This window comes from Phyllobates terribilis, unplaced genomic scaffold (genome assembly GCF_046119375.1).
Source record: "Phyllobates terribilis strain yellow unplaced genomic scaffold, ASM4611937v1 Scaffold_4__5_contigs__length_816908805, whole genome shotgun sequence".
NCBI lineage: Eukaryota > Metazoa > Chordata > Amphibia > Anura > Dendrobatidae > Phyllobates > Phyllobates terribilis.
The window spans coordinates 737,167,973-737,194,834 of NW_027362764.1; the positions used below are offsets into that span (position 1 = coordinate 737,167,973).

Sequence of the window (26,862 nt, forward strand, 5' to 3'; positions counted from 1 at the left end):
TGCGGAGGTGTATTTAAAAAGGGACATGTATTTCTGTAGCAGAGAGTCTTGGGACAGATTGAGAAAGATGTTAGAAGGAGAATGAGAGACATCCTTCAGGAAAGTAGATGGATTGCATGGCATCCAAAAGAGACACAGATTTGTATTTTACATGATTCTAGTCTAAGGGTACCAGCCCTGACTGGAAAGATTGGGACCTGCTCCATTAACCATCAGAGAGACCATGGATACTTTTGGGGAGTCCAGGAGAGGACGAAGAAGTCACCTGGCCCCATGGATATGTTGTTGTGGGTTTGCTAGAAGCGAGTCGCCTAGAACCCATGGAGACATTTGGAGTTGCCAGGAGGGACCCACCGGTCACCTGGCCCCATGGAAACTCTGGGAGAGGCCAGATTTGAACCCTCGGGTCTCCTGGCCTTGTACCTCAATGGACTGCTAGCCTCCTATGCTTGCCGCTACCTTCTCTCTGTGGGGGCCTGCCAGAAGCGAGGGCCACTGGTTGAGGTAGTCGGCCCTGGAAATCTCCAAAGTCACAGCTGTTCTATCCCAGGCGGGCGTGGAATGAAGAGTGAGACTGTGTAATGTTGTACCATCTTGTGTATTTGCTGGGACTGTTCTACGTGTTTACTGTCCGCTTTATGGTTCAATAAAGTATTGCCACACTGTTTTACCCTCACTCTGTGTTGTCTTAGTATTACACCCACGGAAGACCCCAGGACTTCACAGAGGCTAATGCATACAGATCAGATATTACATTACAGTTTTTTTTCTTCCTTTTAGATTGATATGCAATATTAAGGAAGTATTCTGCCCTTAAAATACTACCTCTAGGTTAAGAGCATGGCTGATGCAAATTGGCTACCCCCTTTTGTGATCGTACAGGGTTAGAGGGACACGTTTAACCCAAAACATAAAAGAAAACCAATGATAAAGTTTCAAGAATGAGCTTCTATAAAAAATAAAAATAAAAAAATCTATTGATACAACTTACAATAAGTTATCGATAAAAGGTCTGACATAATGACATAAAAAGGTGGGCGACACATTACACCATATTTATTAACAGTCGGGCCTGCGTCCTACTCTGCCCCATCTATTGAGGTCTGCTGGCACACAGGACCACCTTGTGGGGTCACCTTGACGCTGTAGGATGGCTTTTTACACTTACATTCCCTTATATATTATTCCAATTCACTGCAGAGTATTTGCTTATTGTTTTTATCCTGGTTTTTCTATCAGTTTTATAACTTTATGTTGTTGGATACACAGACTTCCCACCTATCGCCAAGCATCGGGAAGGCCAATGTCAGACACATCTGGCCTTGGTACATTTTCTTCCGCGTAGTAGACCAGACTGTTGTGTTTGTTAACTTTACAGCCCTTTTAACAGAAGCGCCACGTTTTGTGCTGATTAAATCTGATTTTTTATGGGCCTGTTGGAACGGCAGAGATAGTACCACAGTCAGCACTTTTACGACGCTGTAACTCCATTTTATCCAGTCATATTTTAGCTCTGAATGAGTATTGCAATCTGCCGTGCAACAGGGAGCTGAAGACAAGAGGAAGAATAATCAGTTCGGCATCCTTGTAGGAGAAGGCGCTGGGATTGTTTTCTGGTGCGGTGCCATCTATAACCCTCACTGCTGACACGCACAATGATCATACACACATAAGCAATGCTGGAGGGCGGCCAAGACATTCACCGGCAATAAAACATAACCCCGCTCTATTATCTGGATTGCTCGGGATTACAGGGGACCAAATATGGCTGAGAGTTCAGGAGACCAGTGCTGTGTGCATGCTCTAAAAGGCTTTGTAACAGATTTGCAAAAAAAGAGATAAGACCCGACTGCCACTCCTTCAAACCAGGTCTTTTGTGATCCTTGAGTTATATCTAGTAATGCAGCCATTTTAGTCAAAGCACACCTCTTGTGAAAACTTAAAAAAACTATCCTCACATACGGTATTTGACGTGGAGCAGTCAGGGTACTTAGTCTAGCTCCTCACATACGGTATTTGACGTGGAGCCGTCAGAATACTTAGTCTAGCTCCTCACATACGGTATTTGACGTGGAGCCGTCAGGGTACTTAGTCTAGCTCCTCACATACGGTATTTGACGTGGAGCCGTCAGGGTACTTAGTCTAGCTCCTCACATACGGTATTTGACGTGGAGCCGTCAGGGTACTTAGTCTAGCTCCTCACATACGGTATTTGACGTGGAGCCGTCAGGGTACTTAGTCTAGCTCCTCACATACGGTATTTGACGTGGAGCCGTCAGGGTACTTAGTCTAGCTCCTCACATACGGTATTTGACGTGGAGCCGTCAGGGTACTTAGTCTAGCTCCTCACATACGGTATTTGACGTGGAGCCGTCAGGGTATGTAGTCTACAAACCTTCTAGCTTAAAAAATTACCTTCCTGTACAACTTGCAGAAAAAGTCTGCTTGAATCATTGCTGATGCAGCTGTAATCACAGGACTTTAGCAGCATTAATAAAACAGACATCCACTGTACCGTGAATTAAGATTTAACTAGAGATCATTCCCAGATTGTGGAAAAAATTTGCTTCTGAAATTGACCCTCGTTGCAGATTGCAAATCCACAGCACATCCATTTCTTAAACATGTAAAGTTTTTGATCTTGATGTTGATATGGAAGACGTCTATGGCAACAGAATACGACGACATGGCTATCATGCTGGATGTTTTATAAAAATCAAACCGTATGCAAAAGGGCCATAGAGTATCAGTGAGTCTAGCCTTCTCGATTAGTTTTTGCAACAGACATCAGCAGGGAGGAAGTAAAGGGCGGCACTAAGTCCAATTCTTTTTTTTTTTTTCTTTCTACTCTAGTTTGGAAACTTGAAATTGCCAAGCGATGTACTGTACAAATTCTCGGCCATTCATGCGGCTCATTGTAGACGCCAGTACTTTATAGTTGCACGCAACCCAAAGTCACATCGATTTAAAGGGAAAAACGAGCACGAGTTCACATTATGCTCTTGCCCTTGCACCTGCATGTTGCTTTTAGCCGTATGTGGCAGATCAGCGTGCGATCACATCCTTAGGGCTCGTTAATGCAACCGTACTTTCAGTCTGAGTGCTGTGTGTAAAAAAAGAAAAAAACGGACAGCACTCAAACCAATTTTATTCAAAGGGACAATGCAGAGGAGCAATTTTATTTCCACTGATCAAAGTGTAAAAAAATATCTATCTATCTATATATATATATAATCGTCTTATTCCGTCCGTCCGTCCAGGAAATCCCGCGTCGCTCATTGGTCCGGCAGCGGCCAATCAGCGCCGCGGGATTTCTGAAAAAAGATGGCGGCCGTTAGCGGCTCATCTGCAGGACGGAGCTCAGCGGCGATGCAGCCGGGAGATGACCGGCGCGAGGCTGACCTCCATGCGGCTAGGGTGTCAAGGGAGGACCGGGGAGCGGCGCTGTGGGGCGGGATACTTCTGCTGCGAATGCCCGCTCATGTCCCGTGTTCTCGCAGCGGAAGTAGCCGCACAGGCAGCGGCGCTCCCCGATCCTCACCAATACGATTCGATGATTGGTCGCGATCTCTCGCCGCGACCAATCACTGATTTGGGCGCCACATTTAAATAGCGCCCGCGACCAATCACCGATCTTGCAGACACATTTAAACACCGCTGTGCTGATTGGTCGCGGCCGCTGCCCCGACCAATCAGCAATTTTGGTGCCACATTTAAACAACGCTCTGATGATTGGTCGCGGTCGCCAGCCGCGACCAATCAGCAGTATTGGCGCCAAGTTTAAACACTGCTCTGCTGATTGGTCGCAACCACCGGCCGTGACCAATCAGCGATATTGTCGCCAAATTTAAACACCGCTCTGCTGATTGTGCCCGGTCGGCTGCATACATATTCTAGAATACCCGATGCGCTAGAATCGGGCCACCATCTAGTATATATATATCCTGCTTGAAAAAGAACAATAGGCACAATCTGCATTTAATAAATGCTAGATAGGCATAAAAAGAAAAAAGAAAAGCAAAAAAAACTAAAAAAAAAAAAAAAAACTTTTGCAGAACAGGACTGCCGTTGCTCACTTGTAGAGCGCTGCCTCCATCCCGCTCTCTATGAACTATTTAGTGAAATTGAAGTTTTCACTCTGTTCTCCCGAGGCCTCTAATCTGTCCCATCTTTTCAGAGTCACTTACACGGGAGCGGTGTGTGACGGACGGCGCGGTACGGCTGTGCCCCGCAGCACCTCGGCGGCGGCTCTCGCTGCACACACCGCACCAGATGCAATCCTGATACTCAAGTCTGTCACAGCAAATAAGAAGCAGTGAGACGCTGCCCCCAGACGGCTCTGGAGCCAAGCGCTCATTACAAGCCCAGCACACCGCATTCTCAGGCGCATTAATGGACTTTTGCTACAGCAGGAAATCATCATCCGGGGTTTCATTTAGCAAGTTACGGACCAAGAGAAGCCCCAATACAACAAAATCCTCTCTGAAATAATTTAACTCCTTAATGACCGCCAATTCGACTTTTTACTTTGTTGAAGAGAATAGCACCTACTGACGGGCAAAAATGCAGCGGGTGTCAGCTCCCATACAGAAGAGATAAAAGGGTATTCCTATCTCCATGATCCTATCCCAATATGTAGTTGGTGTAATAATGATAATATTAGCAAATACCTCCAATTAGAATTGTAGTATAGTTCTTCTGATTAGTTGTCGCTTAACCCATGTGCAGGGCATTGAAGTAGCTTTGGTATCCATGGTTACAACCACTAGCAACTAACTGTCATTATATAAGTGGTCATAACCATGGATACTTAAGCTACTGCAATGCCTGCACATGGGGTAAGAAACATAGCTAATCAGAAGAACTTTACTACATTTCTAATTGGAGGTATTATTATTACACCTACTACATATTGGGATAGGATCTATGAGATGAGAATACCGCTTTAAGGAACACAACTACTTCGTTAGACACTAGATTAATAGATAGGCAGCAGGTGACCATATCTCACGAACAAGAAAAAAAAAATCTGACTCAGGAGAAGAACGATATATTTTGCTGTGTATTTTTGTTCAGAAAACGCTGTGTGTGAACACAGCCTGACAGTTCAAGCAAAGCGGATGTGAAGTCATAACTGCTGCCCACTGTGTATAAAGACGCTGATGGACTTCTGCATTTATTGGGGCATTTTTCCTTATGAGCTTCTATGGGGACTGGGGAAAAAAAAAAAAATAATAATAATAATATTGCAGCATGCACATTATGATCAGATTTTCAGAGCAGACTTGCTGCACCAGTCTGCAGGGAGGTCGTGTGCACTCCAGGCCGGTCACACCCGCGTTTTTCGTCCCTGACAAGTCAACATTAACCCATTTTACACTCATCAACCAAGGGCAGACATATCACTGGTGCAACCGCACAGGGACACACAAGTAAGGGGGCCACTGCCACCTCCAAAGGGGCTATTGGACTGTAAAGGCCCCATACACTGTTTCTGCACAGGCCCTCTTCTGTGTCCGCCAGTGCCGTCAGCACTTTCCCTACAATGGAGCAGTCGGCCATCTCCTATGTATTCACTAGATGAAGGCTCCCATCTATCCGCAGATGTGAAGGATTCTGATACCCATTAAACTTAAGGAGAATTAGCCAAAGACGTCACTGAAGACCCTTGAAAGAAATTAAAGGACCAAGAAGAAATGGCAAAGACGCGGAATTACTGAGCGGCTTCAGCGAGTGGCTTTTACTAGGAGCCAGTCAATAGGAAAGGTCAGGACGAATGAAACCGTAAAGAGCAAAACACATCAATGCCGGACGACGTCAAGACTAATTCCACAACCTGCGCAGAAAGAGGCGTAGCCACATCTTTTCCTGCCGGGCCGCAGAATAGCGACGTTTCGCAAACATGCAATTTTGCTCGGATTGCAGAGCGACGGATGGTTACTAAAGTGCGATCCTCAAAATCACTCCATGATCCAAACAGGCGACATGTCAGAGAGCGCTCCGGCCTCACCAGAGAATAATATATGACTGCATAAGTGAGCAATGCTGGACAGCCCCTTTAAAGTTCCTATCACCTGTAACAGCTACGCCCCGGCATTGGTCACCTAAGGCGCGCGCCCCACGCCCCGGCATTGGTCACCTAAGGTGCGCGCCCCACGCCCCGGCATTGGTCACCTAAGGTGCGCGCTACATCCCCTTTTCTACCATTTTCATGCAAACTTTTTTTTTTTTTTCCAAGTGCAACTTTTTCAAACTTGTGAGGATTTCCTAACAAACAGGCAATCCCCACATGTGTTGAGACTGACTAAGCCATAAATCATGCAGACACAGAGACGCGAACGTAATATACAAGCACGCCGAAGATACTCGGAAAGCACCCGAGTGAGCTCAGCAAAAGGGTTAAACGAGCACGCTCGCTAATCACTATTGGGGAGCGCTTTTATTTGTAAAAAAATAAAATAAAATAAAAAAAGGAAGTGTCTGTCTTTTTTTTTTTTTTTGACTATGGCGTTAGTAATGGAGAGGCGTCTTATCGGACACCCCCATTGGGCTTGATGTCAGCTGACATTACACAGCTGACATCAATCCCTAAACCATTACCCCAGATTGCCACCGCACATGGGCAAGTGGGAAACGCAGAGGCTAAGAGCCAGAATTAGCACATCTAAAGGATGCGCCATTTCTGGGGCGGCTGAGGGCTGGCGTTATATCAGTCCATGGCATTAATATCAACCTGCAGCTGTCTGCTTAGCCTGTGCTGGTTATTAAAACTTGGCAGTACCCCATGCCATTTATTAGCTAAATACAGAAAACTACACAGGCAAAGCACTGATTATATATCTCACTGACACTTCTATCTATTCTAACGGCTCGGACTGTGAATTTACTGTACCTGGCTGATGAAATGTTGGCTTGTCTATGAGATGTGTGCGTGAAAAAATTTAGACGGCACACGCATGGTCTGCGTGCAGTGCGATTTTTTTTTCGCACCCATTGACTTGCATTGATGAGTGAGATCCGATACATGCGGCCACCCGCAGCAAGCCGCCACTGTTTTCTCAGTCCGATCCGAGCGGAGAAAAAAAAAAAAAAACGAACAGGTAAGAAATGAATCATTTACTACTAACATTGCACTCGTCCGATTTATATGCTCGTGTGATTGAGCCCTAAACGTGAGTCAATTGCGCAACTGCAAAAATCACAATATCTGCCCGATAACAAGACAACAGATTCAGGATTTTCTGAGGACATTCGAAAACATCTAAAAAAAAAAAAATCCCTGATGGGAGCCCCCGATAACGATGGATAAACCCAAACAGATGCCTCACCAGCCTCAACATCATATCTTGGGGTCTAGCTTTAGTTTTAATGCTGAAAATGCTATTTTTCAAATTTTGCCCAATTTTTGACTCATTTTCTTCCAATCCCAAAAACTGCAACAAGTCCAGCTTTCTAGAAAAAAATTGACCCAAAGTTCTAGTTTCCGAACATTTTACTATATATCCTTATCTGCTAGAACAGACGACTTTCATCCCACTACTGGAAATTCCCCCTCCTTCACCCCCACAAAAGAAATCAGAATTGTGAACAACCAACAAGAAACGTTTCCATTGTGCCAGCCGGAAGTTATTCCTCGACGCTGTCCGCCAAGGGCTTACAATGAAATATCTCCGAGTTACAAGGCTAAGAACTATCTAGTCTACACAAGGAGGATAAAAAGTGAACTCCAGAAATATTTGGACGCCGGAAAGATGTTTCCACTTAAAACAATTCCCCGGTAAAATAAAACAAAACTACCAAGAAAAAGTCCATCGGCAAGATGAGCGTACAACGGTGCAATTTCTCTTTCCGGAAGCACAAATCCCCCTCATAGGACGCAGAGTCCTTTTTATTCGTGAAGGTGGTGGTTGAGCTATGACCTGATCGCCCTCTTAGAAGGTGTTTTTTTCTTCGTTTTCCTCTCCTGATACGGCTAGCTCGCCGGGGAAGCGTGCCATTTATCTGTCAGATACTTTGTCCTCATCCTGCTCCCCAGAGTTGTCAAAGGACAAAAGGCTCAATTCATTTTCGCGTGTGGAGACGAGGCCTCTGTAACCGCGTCCCATCGCTCAGACATTTTTGACATGCCGGGGAGGGAGAATGTGTCTTGAACTTAAAAACCCGTGTTCTTCATCTCTCTAAGACGATCTCCCAGGTTCCCAAAGCAGTGAGTAACGCCAAGAGATCAGAATCCGACTGAATCCATCAAGCCGTTTAGCAGGCAGGCGCATCCAGCCGGCGGCAGGACAATGCCACGCGGTATCTGTCTCATTACAGAGGCTCTTATTAATGGCCGCTCTTACACAAAGACAATTAGATGTTCTGGCAATCCATTGTGCAGATAGTCTACGAGCAGAACCATCTTTAATAATAGTGAATCTGTATCGACAAGGTTACCAGGTCTGATTATTGCAGACGTTACCTCTCCAAAGTTTACAAACTTTCATTATTGATCAACTTATTTATCAACTTCCATGATCAACTCAATGAATGACATTTAATAGAGGGAAGACCAATCAAAAAAAGTTTTCCACTTTCAAAAAAGGGACATCAAATAAAGCCAGATGGTTCTCATCCGCCACCAACTTCCCGTCTTGTTGCAGTGGAGGTGTCATGATCGCCGCTGCAGACAATCGCTGAGCACAGCAGCTCTGCCGATGTAGACCGAGAGCACGAGACGTCGAGCGCATGAATTGGCCGCCATTGGTGATGTGCGATATAGTTGTGACGAAATAAAACAAAGGACTAGAGCAGAGGTAGACAGCCGGCGCCGGACCCTGAGAGGAGGAGTTCTGTCTGGCCTTATTTTACGAGACTTCAAGTATTTAGGGTCCACTTTACGGCATGTGCGAGCGGCATCTTATAGACCACGGCGTGGCTGCATAGTTTTTGAAGCAGAAGACTATTATCACCCAAGGTCACAGATTGGCTACAGAGTGAAGTGACCATTAGAGAGGATTGTGGTGGCAGAAAAGACCACAGGAGCAGCAGGGGGTTTAGAGGGGTAAGTAACACTTCAGCATGTAAAGAAGCTTTCCCTTCCACTAGTTTCAAAATATTGAAGGAGTTTTCCAGTTACAGAAATCTAAGTGATTCCAGTGCAAATAACCTCCTGGGTTTGTTGGTTATTGTCTGCAGCGCCACCATCAAATCTTCAGCGCTACAGCCAATCAGTGAGCTCAGAAGCTCCTGCTATCAACTCAAGCAGAACAGATGAGCTCATAAATTGGCTGCAATGCTGTCGACCTGAGATTGCAGCAGAACCGGCTCAGACAATGAATGCACTTGGGCAAATCATCAAGATCCACTGCTGGCTGCTCCTCTGTAATTGCCAACCAATGATATCCTAGATGTCCTGGATGGGAGACAAATGCAGAGACGCCACAGGCCATGGGTGCACATTTAGGCCACGCAGGCTGCTCACAGCAGCACAAGAAACATGCGGCGTTGCCATGTTGAAGAACATCAACTGGGACACTAATGTCCCCTCGTGAAGGCCTCTTTATGGAGTAACCTACATGGTCTCCAGACCAATGTCCGGCTACCATTGCATCCAAGACCAAAGCTTGACTCGTCACTGAAGAGGATAGACCTACAAGTGTCTGGAAAGTAGAAGCCTTCATTGCAGTCTTGCTCTGCATCATAATAGCTTTTGAGAGCAGTGGTGAGGTCAGTAGACCTCTTGTCGCCCAAATTTATGTAAACAACTTCTGATGGTTTGTGTAGTCACTGAGACGCCTCAGGCTTCATATGTGTTGTCTAATTTCACTTGCAGTCCAGAATGGATTTACTATGCGCCATCATTGAACCTGACAAGACCACGTGGGGAACGTCTATGAGAGGCTCTCACGAGGAAATGTGACATCGGCCCTACTCCTGGGATTATGCTTTGGGGCGGCATAACATACGGTAGTTGGACCGTTCCAGGTTCACTAACAGCTCGAAGACACAGATATGGTTGTGGAACCAGTGATATGGCCATTTCAGTGTTCAGGAGACATGTTTCAACACCAAGCCACATTTTGTCCGTGCTACTATGAGCAGCCTGCATGGCTTACGCCTACTCCCATGGCTGCAGCGTCTCCGGCCTTGTCTCCCATGGAGCATTTCTGGGACGTCATTGGTCGGTGATTACAAAGGAGCTGCCAGCAGCGGAACTTGATGATTTGCCCAAGTGTATTCAGCGCAGCAGAACCTTCCTCAGATGACCATTGATAACCTCAGTGATAGCAGCCGAGGCTGGAAGTGCCAAGATTTCTGCATTTGGCTTATAATCCAGACTGAATAAACCCAAAATATTTTAAAAATTGTCTCCCCATATGCATAACAGTAACATGTCTCCATTCTGTGATTTCCATAACTCCATGACTTTTCCTTCTTGGTGTTACTGCTGAGTAAGCATCAATTTCCAGATCAGCCACCAACATATCTGTGCCTTAAATTCAGGAAAAAATAGAGTACCCCAGTCCTGGATGACTGAGTTTCCATAAAAGTCCTCACATAATAAAGTGTGTCCCTTATAACAACCCTCATATAAGAAGCGCTCCAGCCTTTATGGCAGACATATAGAGGTGAGCTCATCTTTAGTGCAGTCATCTGTGGAGGACACGGTGGACCCATCTCCGAGAGACCCGTCTGTGAATGTGAGAAGGGCGGGGGGATTCGCACGATAGGAGATGTGGAAATGTTTGGTGATTACAGTAAGTTTTAAAGAAATTGTAAACTGCTGACATAGAAGATAAGCAACAAAGCGCCGGGTTACAGCCATCTGTGGAGCCCTCCGAACAGCCATAATGCTGGAGCTCACTAGACACGCGAGATCTTCATCTCAGCCTTCCAAAAAAAACACTGACTCAACACTTTCCTGTACGGAATATCCAAGTAAGAAAATTCCCAGCTAATAATACAGAAAAGAACTACATGTGCGTTATTTGCCCACCAGGAGATGCCACCATAGACTGAACGTAGGCATTTATCATCTTCTTGCCCCGTCCTTTGTTTTGATGCCGCCAGGACTTGCTTTGCGTGGCCTACATTTCCCATGGTTGAACGCCAAAATATCGAGTAACGTAACAAGACCGGCATTTCATAATCCAGTCTTAAAGGGGGATGTCCAGCCTGAGGCTGGAAGTCTGTAGCTCCTCTATGTGACTGCAGACTTGTGAATCCTCACAGGGCATGCACTGCATGATGCGAGGATTCTCCAGGAGCGGGTAGTCGTGTGACCGCAAGGCACATTCCAACTAGACATGTCAGGCCTCGCTCAATACACTTGCAGTGAATGAGGCTGCACGTCTGGATGCAACGTGACCGCATTTACGCATAGATGTAGTCACACACCAGACCGTTCCGGTGCCGGTGAATCCTTACAGTGGGCACAATGTGAGGATTCACAAGACTGCAGCCTCGCGGGAGTGACCGCAGCCTCGCAGAGTGACCGCAGCCTCGCAGAGTGACCGCAGCCTCGCAGCCTCACAGAGTGACAGCAGCCTCGCAGCCTCGCAGAGTGACCGCAGCCTCACAGAGTGACCGCAGACTCGCAGCCTCGCAGAGTGACCGCAGCCTCGCAGCCTCGCAGAGTGACCGCAGCCTCGCAGAGTGACCGCAGCCTCGCAGAGTGACCGCAGCCTCGCAGCCTCACAGAGTGACCGCAGCCTCGCAGCCTCACAGAGTGACCGCAGCCTCGCAGAGTGACCGCAGCCTCGCAGAGTGACCGCAGCCTCGCAGAGTGACCGCAGCCTCGCAGAGTGACCGCAGCCTCAGAGTGACCGCAGCCTCAGAGTGACCGCAGCCTCAGAGTGACCGCAGCCTCAGAGTGACCGCAGCCTCGCAGCCTCAGAGTGACCGCAGCCTCACAGAGTGACCGCAGCCTCGCAGCCTCACAGAGTGACCGCAGCCTCGCAGCCTCACAGAGTGACCGCAGCCTCGCAGCCTCAGAGTGACCGCAGCCTCGCAGCCTCACAGAGTGACCGCAGCCTCGCAGCATCACAGAGTGACCGCAGCCTCGCAGCCTCACAGAGTGACCGCAGCCTCACAGAGTGACCGCAGCCTCGCAGCCTCACAGAGTGACCGCAGCCTCGCAGCCTCACAGAGTGACCGCAGCCTCGCAGAGTGACCGCAGCCTCGCAGCCTCACAGAGTGACCGCAGCCTCGCAGCCTCACAGAGTGACCGCAGCCTCGCAGCCTCACAGAGTGACCGCAGCCTCGCAGCCTCACAGAGTGACCGCAGCCTCGCAGCCTCACAGAGTGACCGCAGCCACAGAGTGACCGCAGCCTCGCAGCCTCACAGAGTGACCGCAGCCTCGCAGCCTCACAGAGTGACCGCAGCCTCGCAGCCTCACAGAGTGACCGCAGCCTCGCAGCCTCACAGAGTGACCGCAGCCTCACAGAGTGACCGCAGCCTCGCAGCCTCACAGAGTGACCGCAGCCTCGCAGCCTCACAGAGTGACCGCAGCCTCGCAGAGTGACCGCAGCCTCGCAGAGTGACCGCAGCCTCACAGAGTGACCGCAGCCTCACAGAGTGACCGCAGCCTCACAGAGTGACCGCAGCCTCACAGAGTGACCGCAGCCTCACAGAGTGACCGCAGCCTCGCAGCCTCACAGAGTGACCGCAGCCTCGCAGCCTCACAGAGTGACCGCAGCCTCGCAGCCTCACAGAGTGACCGCAGCCTCGCAGCCTCACAGAGTGACCGCAGCCTCGCAGCCTCACAGAGTGACCGCAGCCTCGCAGCCTCACAGAGTGACCGCAGCCTCGCAGCCTCACAGAGTGACCGCAGCCTCGCAGCCTCACAGAGTGACCGCAGCCTCGCAGCCTCACAGAGTGACCGCAGCCTCGCAGCCTCACAGAGTGACCGCAGCCTCGCAGCCTCACAGAGTGACCGCAGCCTCGCAGCCTCACAGAGTGACCGCAGCCTCGCAGCCTCACAGAGTGACCGCAGCCTCGCAGCCTCACAGAGTGACCGCAGCCTCGCAGCCTCACAGAGTGACCGCAGCCTCACAGAGTGACCGCAGCCTCGCAGCCTCACAGAGTGACCGCAGCCTCGCAGCCTCACAGAGTGACCGCAGCCTCGCAGCCTCAGAGTGACCGCAGCCTCGCAGCCTCACAGAGTGACCGCAGCCTCGCAGCCTCACAGAGTGACCGCAGCCTCACAGAGTGACCGCAGCCTCACAGAGTGACCGCAGCCTCACAGAGTGACCGCAGCCTCACAGAGTGACCGCAGCCTCACAGAGTGACCGCAGACTCACAGAGTGACCGCAGACTCACAGCCTCACAGAGTGACCGCAGACTCGCAGCCTCACAGAGTGACCGCAGACTCGCAGCCTCACAGAGTGACCGCAGACTCGCAGCCTCACAGAGTGACCGCAGACTCGCAGCCTCACAGAGTGACCGCAGACTCGCAGCCTCACAGAGTGACCGCAGACTCGCAGCCTCACAGAGTGACCGCAGACTCGCAGCCTCACAGAGTGACCGCAGACTCGCAGCCTCACAGAGTGACCGCAGACTCGCAGCCTCACAGAGTGACCGCAGACTCGCAGCCTCACAGAGTGACCGCAGCCTCGCAGCCTCACAGAGTGACCGCAGCCTCACAGAGTGACCGCAGACTCGCAGCCTCACAGAGTGACCGCAGACTCGCAGCCTCACAGAGTGACCGCAGACTCGCAGCCTCACAGAGTGACCGCAGCCTCGCAGCCTCACAGAGTGACCGCAGCCTCACAGAGTGACCGCAGACTCGCAGCCTCAGGATGGACAACCGGTTTAAACAGAAGCCCACTGGTACAACAGGTGCACAACTATGACTGGCGCATATTGAGCGGTCTATTCACCACAAAACTGAAATCTGATTTCTGTCATATACAATAGTACATATTTTATGCTATGATGGTTGTGGCATCAAACTATTAGAAAAGTGGCAGGGCTGGAATGAAAAAAAAAAAATTATGCAAAGCACTGTCTATGTACCAAAACTGCAGGAAAACTATTCAACAAGTTTACAGCTCGTTGACGCGGTTACCGGCCACCTCTTCCATTTGCCGGTTTCTTTAGCAAGTTATTTGACAATGGCAGGATCGTTGATTCGAGCCCTGATCAGTTGGGGTCCGATTGGATCAGCCATACCACCGGCCCGCACTGCTAATGTTCAGGAGCGCACCCACCATCAACCCAAGGGTAGCGTCACAAGACCTATTTCCCACACCTGAGAAAAAGAGTCCAATGAGTTTGATCAATGTGGCGAGACAAAATAAAAAAAAGTTTCTCCATTCTGTCAGTCCATGAAAAATCTTTTCCACACACCAATAGACTTGCATTGGCAATTTGGATCAAAATCGGACATGTCTCGGATTTTTACCGTGGACCACTTGGTACGAGGGGAAAAAAAAAAAAAAAAAAAAGACTCGGCCATGTGCACGGACCCTTAGAATATCATAGTACAAGTGCTATTTGTGAAAACCACAGATAAAGCTCATCCAAGAAAATCAGTCGGGTGCACGAGCTCTAAGAGGCAGAGGAGCAGTGAGCTCCTGAAGCTGCATCATCTGCTCCCCAGCATGTGACACACAATCCCTCTAAGGACAGGGAAGAGGGAAGGGATGCAGGAACAGTGTTGATAAGGGGCCTGTGCATAAAATACTACAGAGGGGGGAGTGATGTCCTATTCTCTAAATATCCTAAGACGCTGAAGGATGGAGTAAGGTAGAGGGAGAGTACCTCCATCTTGCAGGTCTCGCTCCACATGTACCGAGTGTCACATCCCCACCGGTCATATACTGATGACCTATCCTAAGGGCCATCAATGTAGAAGTCCCAGAGAAGCCCTCTAACAACCATCTATGGTCCACTATACAGGGACAACCCAACAGGACATCAGCACCAGCCTCCTGCATAGAAACCAGCGGCACACAGCCTTACAGATCAGGCATTAAAGGGGTTGTATTCCAGCCTTGTATGTGAGGAATAAAGGTAAAAGGGTCCTTTGTAAGCGCGTGCTACGTGCATGGGCATGTGACGGGGGCCCTACTGCAGGCGCAATATCACCAACGGCAATCCTATACTACAAGTGTCTTCAGGACAACGCCAGCCATAAAAGAGAAAAAAGAATTACGAGGTTTTCACTTACAAAAACTGGTAAGCAGAGCAGGTAATCACCCTCCCCTGGTCCAGCAATGGCTCCCCACTACCATGTAGATGGCATGAGCCACAGAGCTCAGCGACTGGCTGCAGCCAAGAGACCAGATCAGAAGTGGAAAGTCGGTGCCGGACCCTGGGAGGACGAGGACCATCAGTGTTTGTTGTTTTACAAGGCACTGCATTTTAACCAACCACTTACATGCTGCTGCCAATCACTGATAACACTCCCCTCTGCGTTTGTGGGGAGCAGATGGGTCACCGTTGGGACGCAGTCAGATGGACGTATAGATCGGAACGCAGTGCACAGACTCTGCCAACTGCATAGAAATACATGAAGCTGTGGCGCACAGGGCGGGAGAGCCACCGGCCAGTCCGTGCACTGCGCTCCGGTCACTATGGCCGTCTTTCTGCATCCTTACAGCAACAGGTTTCTTGAAGATTGTGTGTGTGCACAGTCCGAGTTCTCCCGAGAAGCTCGTCACCATCTTGGCTGCAGAGAAAAACCACAATCTCAGTAGGTTTTTGCTATGTAATCTGAGAGCAGCATGATGTAGGAGCAGAGACCCTGATTCCAGAGACATGTCACTTACTGGGCTGCGTTTTTCTGTTTCAATATAAATCAGTGTTTTATCAGCAGGAGATTATCACTACAGGACTAGGTGTCTTGTGCCTCCTGGTCCAGCACTGCCCCCAATCACTGATTGTCTGCTACCCGTGTACACTGTGCATAGGCAGAAATTTACCAGTGGTGTGGGCGGGGTTATACACAGCTCACCATTCAGGGAACTGCAGCAGAGAAAACAGGAATTTATCACAACTGCTACACCCAGTTAACTGACACAGCTGGAATCAGGGTCTCTGCCCCTACATCAGATTACACAGCAAAAAAACTGCTGACAGATTCCCTTTAAGAGATTGAATTTTATTTTAACCACTAAAATACAAGGAAAAAAAGCCTCAGAGTTGGCACAGTATCGCCCCAACCACACTGCTCTGTACAATCACAGGACCCGGACATTACTGCACAACGAATGCAGGAAAAAAAAAACACTAATGGTTATTTTTCCTTCACTGAGCCGCATGCACAGATCTGCCCGATCCCTACGTGTGACCACAGGCAGAATGGACACCTTGCTCGGGACAATAACTGACAAACACCCTTATATTCAGCGAGTACAAACAAGAGCTGGGAGTTGTAGTTTCACAAGCTGCACATCACCGCTTTAGTCTATGTGACCACACCGCTCGTGGAACTACAAGTCCCAGCAAGCAACTCGCGCTCCTCCAGCAGGCAGGGGCCCGCGCTTTACCACCTCCGCCTCTATATAAAGCTCACTCACCAGTCCGTCTATCTGCACTTGCTTCACCGGGATCTCCGCCGTGGCCGTGGCCGCGCTGCCGGCTTCTCTACGAGATGCCATCTTTGTCAGCTGCCGGGTAGAAAGAAAGAGAGCGAGACGCACACGCGAGGCGGAAACAGGAAGTGGGCGACGGTCTGACGTCATCCGACTGAGGCGGGACTTGGTGAGCGCCATCTTTGTTATGGGCAAAGAAATTCACTCTTTTTTTTACATTTTTTTTTTAGAGCCAAAATAACATTATATGGAGCGTGTATAGTCAGTCTGCAGAACTATAAGCACAGTGCTGAATAAAAAGACTAAAAAATCACTCAGCCTAATATGTTAATCTTGCAATGGCGTATGGCGGCTGTATGAGCTTTATTGTCGACAGGCCTGAATTTTCAGACACTCGTAGCAGTGAGCCAAAAACGCAGGGGTGGTCGGTGTCGGAGGGGTATCGACTTGCCCCAACTACAGCCATTTTTTTCTTAAATCGGCCACACGTGCTATTTCTCACCTCTTCTCGCTCAATTCATGCTTTGGTCAACGCCGCCGCGCACATTGTTTTGCACGCGTGGAGGTGAGGCCTACACATTTTAGGTTGGTCTTGGATATGAATGTTGAGGCGAGGCATCTAATTGAAAGGGTTTAGTAAAAAATTTAATTTTGAAGATATTTTTTTTTTTCTAAATTATTCCCAAGATAGATATTGATCACTGGGGATCCGACCACGAGGAGTTCGTCACGACCCCGAGAACACACAAGGTGGTCTTCACTGGAGGTTCTCGCGCTCAATCTCCACTCGTTGCAATGAAAGTTTGCGTCTCAGACAAGTGGCATCGCAAGCGGTGGAGATCCAGGGAAGGGCACGTGCCCCGGCCCTCTCCGGAGGATTTACACCTGGGTCGGGGTCCACATGGCGGAGTTACAGTTGGATCCCAAGGGCGAGCAGCAGTCGGCACCACTATATGTCCTGTAGTCACACAGCTTACCAAACATCTGCTTGCCAGCCTGCGCCGTCTGCAAGGGAAAAGGGGACTTGGACGCAAAAAAAATTGTGACTTTTGGCGTTTTTAATGCCAGCTGTGACAAATTTTTGAAAAGTAACCAGAGCTTTTTCCAAAGAGAGGCCCGGCTGATCACAGCCGAGAAATTCATCATCATTTATGCCTTAAAATAGGTGTAAACTACAACAGCACAGGGCTGCTGAAAGAAAAATGAAGAGGTGCACGCTGCTGAATTTAAGTTGTGGACCCTGGATGAAAGATTGGAAGAATAAATGCCAGTTTTGATTAATTTGAGTATTTGTGAGGGAGGGTGCACAAAGGTGGCATTATTAGTCTTGAAGGAGGCACTCAACAGGGTATCATTACTTTAAGCTCACGTTCGCACGTTCAGTATTTGGTCAGTATTTTACATCAGTATTTGTAAGCCAAACCCAGGAGTTGGTGAACGACTGGGTAACAGCTGTTTCACCTTCACTTAGGTTTCATCTGTGGGAATTTTCTTTTTCTCTTCTATGATCCTGGCCAACCAATAAAATGGCCGTGTCACAGAGGGAGAAGAAAAAAACCTAATAGAAATGGTCACGGAGATATCCGGGCTCAGCGTGTTCACCTAAGGTCATGTTCACACGTTCAGTATTTGGTCAGTATTTTACATCAGTATTTGTAAGCCAAAACCAGGAGTGGGTGATAAATGCAGAAGTGGTGACGTGTTTCTATTATACTTTTCCTCTGATTGTTCCTCTCCTGGTTTTGGCTACAAATACTGATGTAAAATACTGACCAAATACTGAACGTGTGAACGTGGCCTAAAGGTGTCTGTTTTGTACTGGATGTTACGATTAGAGAGATAGAAAATATGTATAGGTGCTATTAATTGGTTTGTGGTATTTATTTTTAAAAAGTGAAGTAAAAAACATTAATTATTTTTTTCGTAATCTCATAGGAAATAAAATCTCTGACTTTTGTTTTACCTCTAATATACACATCTATATACCAGTACATTATGCAAGTAATGAAGAAGAATATTATTTAGACCTTGAGGGTGCAGTCAGACTGCCGTATTACTCGCAATCCTCAGACTGACTGTTCTCCTGACAGCTGCATAGAAATACCTGCTGTCACACTCGGGACAGGAAAGCAGCCGGACAGTCCAAGCATTGCGATGAGATGCAATCCTTGCGCTAGTAATACGGCACCCCTACACAGAGAAAATCCTCCTATATGTAGCAGTGCTGCCTTTGGATTTTGATTAAGTTGCTGCCTGCCATGCTACAGGTTGTGAGTTTGAATACCAGGAAAGATCACACTTAAAAAAAATCAAATACTTTATTAACTAGATATAAAGGCATCAAATGAGCAAACACACACATGCTACGGACCCTTCCCCCAAACAACCTGAGAGGAGAGGGGACCCATTCTCAGGAGGAGGAGAAAACAGAAAAAGCACATTAGCGTCTTTACAGGGCAACATGGAGTGCGACTTGACCCCTTTCCCCATTGCCAACTGTGTTGCACACGCGGTATGTCCGCCCCTGGCAGTGGTACCAGTGGAAGAGGACAAAAAACTTTACCAATGTAAAAAGTTTTCATTATGTTTGATGACAAATTATACAAATCAAAAATATAGATACAGAATCCAGACATATAAAAAGCACTAGATTTGTGTAAGACATGAGCAGATCCAGCCACAAAATACATAGTGCCCCATAGCAGAGTGGCAGCCATGGCTCACTACAAGCCTAGGTTTACACCAGCGTATATTCTCTCATCCGAGAGAATCCGGTCAATTTGGCAGAGTTTGATCCGAGTGTGATCACAGTGTGAACCGATTCTCTCGGATGAGAAGATGGAAAAAAAATGTCTCCATTCTGTCAGTAAGTGGAAATTGGACTGCACTCAGATGTCATCCGAGTGCAGTCATATGGAGCACTTCTGTGTATAGAAGAACCGGCCGAGATAGCTGCCCACCGAACCATTGGCTGAAGCATCATTTGGCCAACAGCCACATAATGTGCATGGGCGGCCATTACTGTAATACTTTGCTTTTATGTCCCCAGTTACCTATAGTGACATCAGTTTAGAAGATGAAGGAAAGATTAAAGGGATAGCTTTATCTCAGGCATTTGAGACCTATCCCCTTGCTCGGCTATTTTTGAAGATAGGTGCGGCACCCAGAATTGTAAATGTTCCAGAAATATCTGTGATACAAATAACCCTTTAAGTAATGACTGTTTCCATTCACTGACAGCAAGCAGAGGAGCTTCAGCGATGACGTCACATCATGTGACCACTGTCGCCAATCACTGGTCTCAGTGGTGATGACTGGAAAGTATAGCTTGTAACTCTCGAGACCAGTGATTGGCTGCAGTGGTCACATGAATGATGGACGTGATGACCATCAGGGCGGAGATGGAATAAATAGGAAATGAATGCATAACATTATTTTACCACATTTTGAACTTATTTAAGTAGAACTCAAGCTTTAAAGTGTCCATTTTTTTCTCTTATTCCGGCGATATGAGACTTTTTATTTAGAGACCATTTTTATTGCCACAGCGCAGTAATGCAGAGCAGCCAAAAGACACGATTCATGCCCCTGGGAAAGACACACCCCAGAGGATCCTTTGAGCCATGCCCCTGGTAAAGACATGCCCTGGAGGATCCTTTGAGCCATGCCCCCTGGGAAAGACACGCCCCGGAGGATCCTTTGAGCCATGCCCCCTGGGAAAGACACGCCCCGGAGGATCCTTTGAGCCATGCCCCCTGGGAAAGACACGCCCCGGAGGATCCTTTGAGCCATGCCCCTGAGAAAGACACGCCCCGGAGGATCCTTTGAGCCATGCCCCCTGGGAAAGACACACCCCAGAGGATCCTTTGAGACACACCCCTGGGAAAGACACATCCCGGATAATCTTTTGAGCCATGCCCCCTGGGAAAGACACGTCCCGGATAATCTTTTGAGCCATGCCCCCTGGGAAAGACACGCCCCGGATGATCTTTTGAGCCATGCACATTGATAAAGACACGCCCCAAAGGATCCTTTGAGCCACACCCCTGGTAAAGACATGCCCCAGAGGATCCTTTGAGCCATGCCCCCTTTGAAAGACCATAACAATGAGACCCGTATCTCTGGAAACGTATGGCGGATTTTAAAAAAAAGGAATAATCAGTGGAGCAGCAGGAATAACATAAGAGCAAAAATTATCCACTTTTGACCTGGTGACAGCTCCTCTTTAAGGTGTTTTGGGACCACGTACATCTTGTCCATCACTCTGATGGAATCCACTTTCCATTGTGGCACAATGGATTATTTCCTCTTGAAACAGAACAAAGCAAAATAAATTCCAAAACACCACGGCCAAGGTACAATACATCATGGCCGCTACCAGTGCAAAGTGCGGAAATGTCTTGTTTTCCGTCAGATATATCGCTCCATAGATTATAGTGCTCCATATAATACCCGGGGGGATTTACAAGAAATGAAATCCCAGCACAGATATACTGCGGCGGTGTCAGGATGAGGTGGGGAACATCCATGAGCTTCAGGCATCACACGGCTTTAGACAGATATGTGAAGTAGGGATCAGCGTGATCCATGAAGCTTATGTGTTGCATTAACCACATACGGTTAACCCACTCACTCCCAGACCGGTCTCATTACAAGCAGCGTATTGATCCAGGCCTGTCAAATCCAGAGTCGGAGTACATTCCCCCCCCCTCGGATCCGGCAGCCATCATTAGTATTATTACTTGTGTGCACATTAGAGGATTCCTGAATATAATCTTTACAGCCCTCAATACGTTTTCTCCTTAGTATTGACAGCGCCGCGCCAGCTTCCATATTTTATTATTTGAAGCTAGACAAATTATATTTCTCGCTGCGCCAGCTCGACTGTATAACCAATCCATAATGATAAACTACACAGCACCATACCAATCATAGCTACAAAGAGACAGACTCCCATAATGTCATGGCCCATTGACACCCAGGAAAATAAATTACATTCTCCTCTCCTGGTCTCTAATGCAAAATAGTCATAGCCATCCTTCTGATTTCCCGCTTGCTTCGCTTCCGCTTGCTTTCTGTGAAATGTATATGACTCACATGGAGGAAGGGCTCGATGATCTGCAATAATATATACACTATATGGACAGAGGTGTAGGGACACATCCTGAACATCACACCCAAGGAAGAGTTTATTGTATACCCCACTACATCCATAGACATTAATATGGAGTCGGCTCCTCTGCAGATATAACAGCTGCGCTCTCCTGGGAAGATTTTCTACACGATTTTGGAGGTGTCTGAGGGGAATTTTTGCTTCTTCACCCAGAAGAACATTAGTGAGGTCGGACCCTGATGTTGGGAGAGGCCGGGCTGATAGTCTCCGTTATAAGTGTTGGATGGGGCTGAGGTCCGGGCTCTGTGAGGCCGGTCATGTTCTTCCCCCTCCATGTCTGTATGGACCTTGTGCACTGGGCACAGTCATGAGGAACAGGAAAGGGGCTTCTCCAAACTGTTCCCACAAAATAGGAAACTACAATTGTCCACAATGTCTTGTGCTAAAGTATACAGATCTTGCTTTCCTGGAACTAAGGGACTGAGGCCGACCCCTGAAAAACAACCCCATAGCATTATCCTCCTGCACCAAACTGTACAGCGGGCACAATGCAGTCAGGGGGTAACATTCTCCTGGCATTCACCAAACCCAGACTCATCCATCAGATGCCATATAGAGAAGTGTGATCCGTCACTGCACAGAACATGTCTCCTCCAGAGTTCAGTGGTGGCGGCTTTACATTACTCCATCCGATGCTCGGCATCGTGCTTGGTAATGTAAGGCTGCATGCAGCTGCTCGGCCATGAAGCTCCCAGCGAGGGGGAAAGGCTTGAGAAAGGCTCCAGAGAGAGAGCCGAGACATAGCTGGTGTTGGTGAATAAAGGATCCTTACTTTTTCACTATTTTAGATGTGCTGTCTCGCTTTTTTTATACATAATAGATAGATAAAGAGCAGCACCAGCCTAAACGGTGCAAAGCCTCCCAGGTACATACCAGTCCGTTCAATATCAAAAAATCATGGAGACAGCACTCTTGTCAAGTGAAAAATTAGTAAGTTTTAATGGCCCATGAGGCAATGGTTCAGTCCAACAGTGGGGACCTTTCTCAAGCCCCCCACTGTTGGACTGAAACGTTACCTCGTCATGGGCCATTAAAATTACTAATTTTTCACTTGACAAGAGTGCTGTCTCCATGATTTTTTGATAGACAGATAATAGAAGATAGATAATAGATAGATAATAGATAGATGATAGACACTGTAGATGTGAGAACATTAGATGCCAAATAAGCGGCACAATTCCCCTTTGTGTCCTATGTTCTATGTCGGTCATTATATTTTATCTTCCCTAATTACAAATATTTTAGACTCATTTTGTCCATTTGCTACCGACCACCGAATCCCGGCAGAATAAGACACAGTAATGTGGATCCCAATGCTGATAGGACCATCGCCTCGGTATACTGCTGCGGTCACTATATACACAGTATACACAGGCAGTGTACACTGCGGTCACTATATACACAGTATACACAGGCAGCATACACTGCGGTCACTATATACACAGGCAGTATACACTGCGGTCACTATATACACAGTACACACAGGCAGTATACAGCTGCGGTCACTATATACACAGTATACACAGGCAGCATACACTGCGGTCACTATATACACAGGCAGTATACACTGCGGTCACTATATACACAGTACATACAGGCAGTATACAGCTGCGGTCACTATATACACAGTACACACAGGCAGTATACACTGCGGTCACTATATACACAGTACACACAGGCAGTATACACTGCGGTCACTATATACACAGTATACACAGGCAGTATACACTGCGGTCACTATATACACAGTATACACAGGCAGTATACAGCTGCGGTCACTATATACACAGTATACACAGGCAGTATACACTGCGGTCACTATATACACAAGCAGGATACACTGCGGTCACTATATACACAGTATACACAGGCAGTATACACTGCGGTCACTATATACACAGTATACACAGGCAGTATACACTGCGGTCACTATATACACAGTATACACAGGCAGTATACACTGCGGTCACTATATACACAGTATACACAGGCAGTATACAGCTGCGGTCACTATATACACAGTACACACAGGCAGTATACACTGCAGTCACTATATACACAGTACACACAGGCAGTATACACTGCGGTCACTATATACACAGTACACACAGGCAGTATACACTGCGGTCACTATATACACAGTACACACAGGCAGTATACACTGCGGTCACTATATACACAGTACACACAGGCAGTATACACTGCGGTCACTATATACACAGTATACACAGGCAGTATACACTGCGGTCACTATGTACACAGTATACACAGGCAGTATACACTGCGGTCACTATATACACAGTATACACAGGCAGTATACACTGCGGTCACTATATACACAGTATACATAGGCAGTATACAGCTGCGGTCACTATATACACAGTACACACAGGCAGTATACAGCTGCGGTCACTATATACACAGTATACACAGGCAGTATACAGCTGCGGTCACTATATACACAGTATACACAGGCAGTATACACTGCGGTCACTATATACACAGTACACAAAGGCAGTATACACTGCGGTCACTATATACACAGTATACACAGGCAGTATACAGCTGCGGTCACTATATACACAGTATACACAGGCAGTATACAGCTGCGGTCACTATATACACAGTATACACAGGCAGTATACACTGCGGTCACTATATACACAGTATACACAGGCAGTATACACTGCGGTCACTATATACACAGTATACACAGGCAGTATACAGCTGCGGTCACTATATACACAGTATACACAGGCAGTATACAGCTGCGGTCACTATATACACAGTATACACAGGCAGTATACACTGCGGTCACTATATACACAGTATACACAGGCAGTATACAGCTGCGGTCACTATATACACAGTATACACAGGCAGTATACACTGCGGTCACTATATACACAGTATACACAGGCAGTATACACTGCGGTCACTATATACACAGGATACACAGGCAGTATACACTGCGGTCACTATATACACAGTATACACAGGCAGTATACACTGCGGTCACTATATACACAGTATACACAGGCAGTATACACTGCGGTCACTATATACACAGTATACACTGCGGTCACTATATACGCAGTATACACAGGCAGTGTACACTGCGGTCACTATATACACAGTATACACATGCAGTATACACTGCGGTCACTATATACACAGTATACACAGGCAGCATACACTGCGGTCACTATATACACAGTATACACAGGCAGCATACACTGCGGTCACTATATACACAGTACACACAGGCAGTATACACTGCGGTCACTATATACACAGTATACACAGGCAGTATACACTGCGGTCACTATATACACAGTATACACAGGCAGCATACACTGCGGTCACTATATACACAGTATACACAGGCAGCATACACTGCGGTCACTATATACACAGTACACACAGGCAGTATACACTGCGGTCACTATATACACAGTATACACAGGCAGTATACAGCTGCGGTCACTATATACACAGTATACACAGGCAGTATACACTGCGGTCACTATATACACAGTATACACAGGCAGTATACAGCTGCGGTCACTATATACACAGTATACACAGGCAGTATACACTGCGGTCACTATATACACAGTATACACAGGCAGTGTACACTGCGGTCACTATATACACAGTATACACAGGCAGTATACAGCTGCGGTCACTATATACACAGTATACACAGGCAGTATACACTGCGGTCACTATATACACAGTATACACAGGCAGTATACACTGCGGTCACTATATACACAGTACACACAGGCAGTATACACTGCGGTCACTATATACACAGTATACACAGGCAGTATACAGCTGCGGTCACTATATACACAGTATACACAGGCAGTATACACTGCGGTCACTATATACATAGTATACACAGGCAGTATACACTGCGGTCACTATATACACAGTATACACAGGCAGTATACACTGCGGTCACTATATACACAGTATACACAGGCAGTATACACTGCGGTCACTATATACACAGTATACACAGGCAGCATACACTGCGGTCACTATATACACAGTATACACAGGCAGTATACAGCTGCGGTCACTATATACACAGTATACACAGGCAGTATACAGCTGCGGTCACTATATACACAGTATACACAGGCAGTATACACTGCGGTCACTATATACACAGTATACACAGGCAGTATACAGCTGCGGTCACTATATACACAGTACACACAGGCAGTATACACTGCAGTCACTATATACACAGTACACACAGGCAGTATACACTGCGGTCACTATATACACAGTATACACAGGCAGTATACACTGCGGTCACTATATACACAGTACACACAGGCAGTATACACTGCGGTCACTATATACACAGTATACACAGGCAGTATACACTGCGGTCACTATGTACACAGTATACACAGGCAGTATACACTGCGGTCACTATATACACAGTATACACAGGCAGTATACACTGCGGTCACTATATACACAGTATACATAGGCAGTATACAGCTGCGGTCACTATATACACAGTACACACAGGCAGTATACAGCTGCGGTCACTATATACACAGTATACACAGGCAGTATACAGCTGCGGTCACTATATACACAGTATACACAGGCAGTATACACTGCGGTCACTATATACACAGTACACAAAGGCAGTATACACTGCGGTCACTATATACACAGTATACACAGGCAGTATACAGCTGCGGTCACTATATACACAGTATACACAGGCAGTATACAGCTGCGGTCACTATATACACAGTATACACAGGCAGTATACACTGCGGTCACTATATACACAGTATACACAGGCAGTATACACTGCGGTCACTATATACACAGTATACACAGGCAGTATACAGCTGCGGTCACTATATACACAGTATACACAGGCAGTATACAGCTGCGGTCACTATATACACAGTATACACAGGCAGTATACACTGCGGTCACTATATACACAGTATACACAGGCAGTATACAGCTGCGGTCACTATATACACAGTATACACAGGCAGTATACACTGCGGTCACTATATACACAGTATACACAGGCAGTATACACTGCGGTCACTATATACACAGGATACACAGGCAGTATACACTGCGGTCACTATATACACAGTATACACAGGCAGTAT

General features: G+C 47.3%; 1 protein-coding gene across 1 annotated transcript in view; it reads right to left on the reverse strand.

Moving 5' to 3' along the window:
- EIF3H (eukaryotic translation initiation factor 3 subunit H) overlaps positions 1 to 16,662 on the reverse strand; it is a 174,293-nt gene extending 157,631 nt beyond the window's left edge. The window contains exon 1 of the mRNA XM_073676790.1: positions 16,507 to 16,662. Within this exon, the coding sequence (XP_073532891.1) occupies positions 16,507 to 16,587 (81 nt within the window). The 5' untranslated portion in view covers positions 16,588 to 16,662. The remainder of the gene's footprint in view (positions 1 to 16,506) is intronic.
- Positions 16,663 to 26,862: the final 10,200 nt, after the last annotated feature.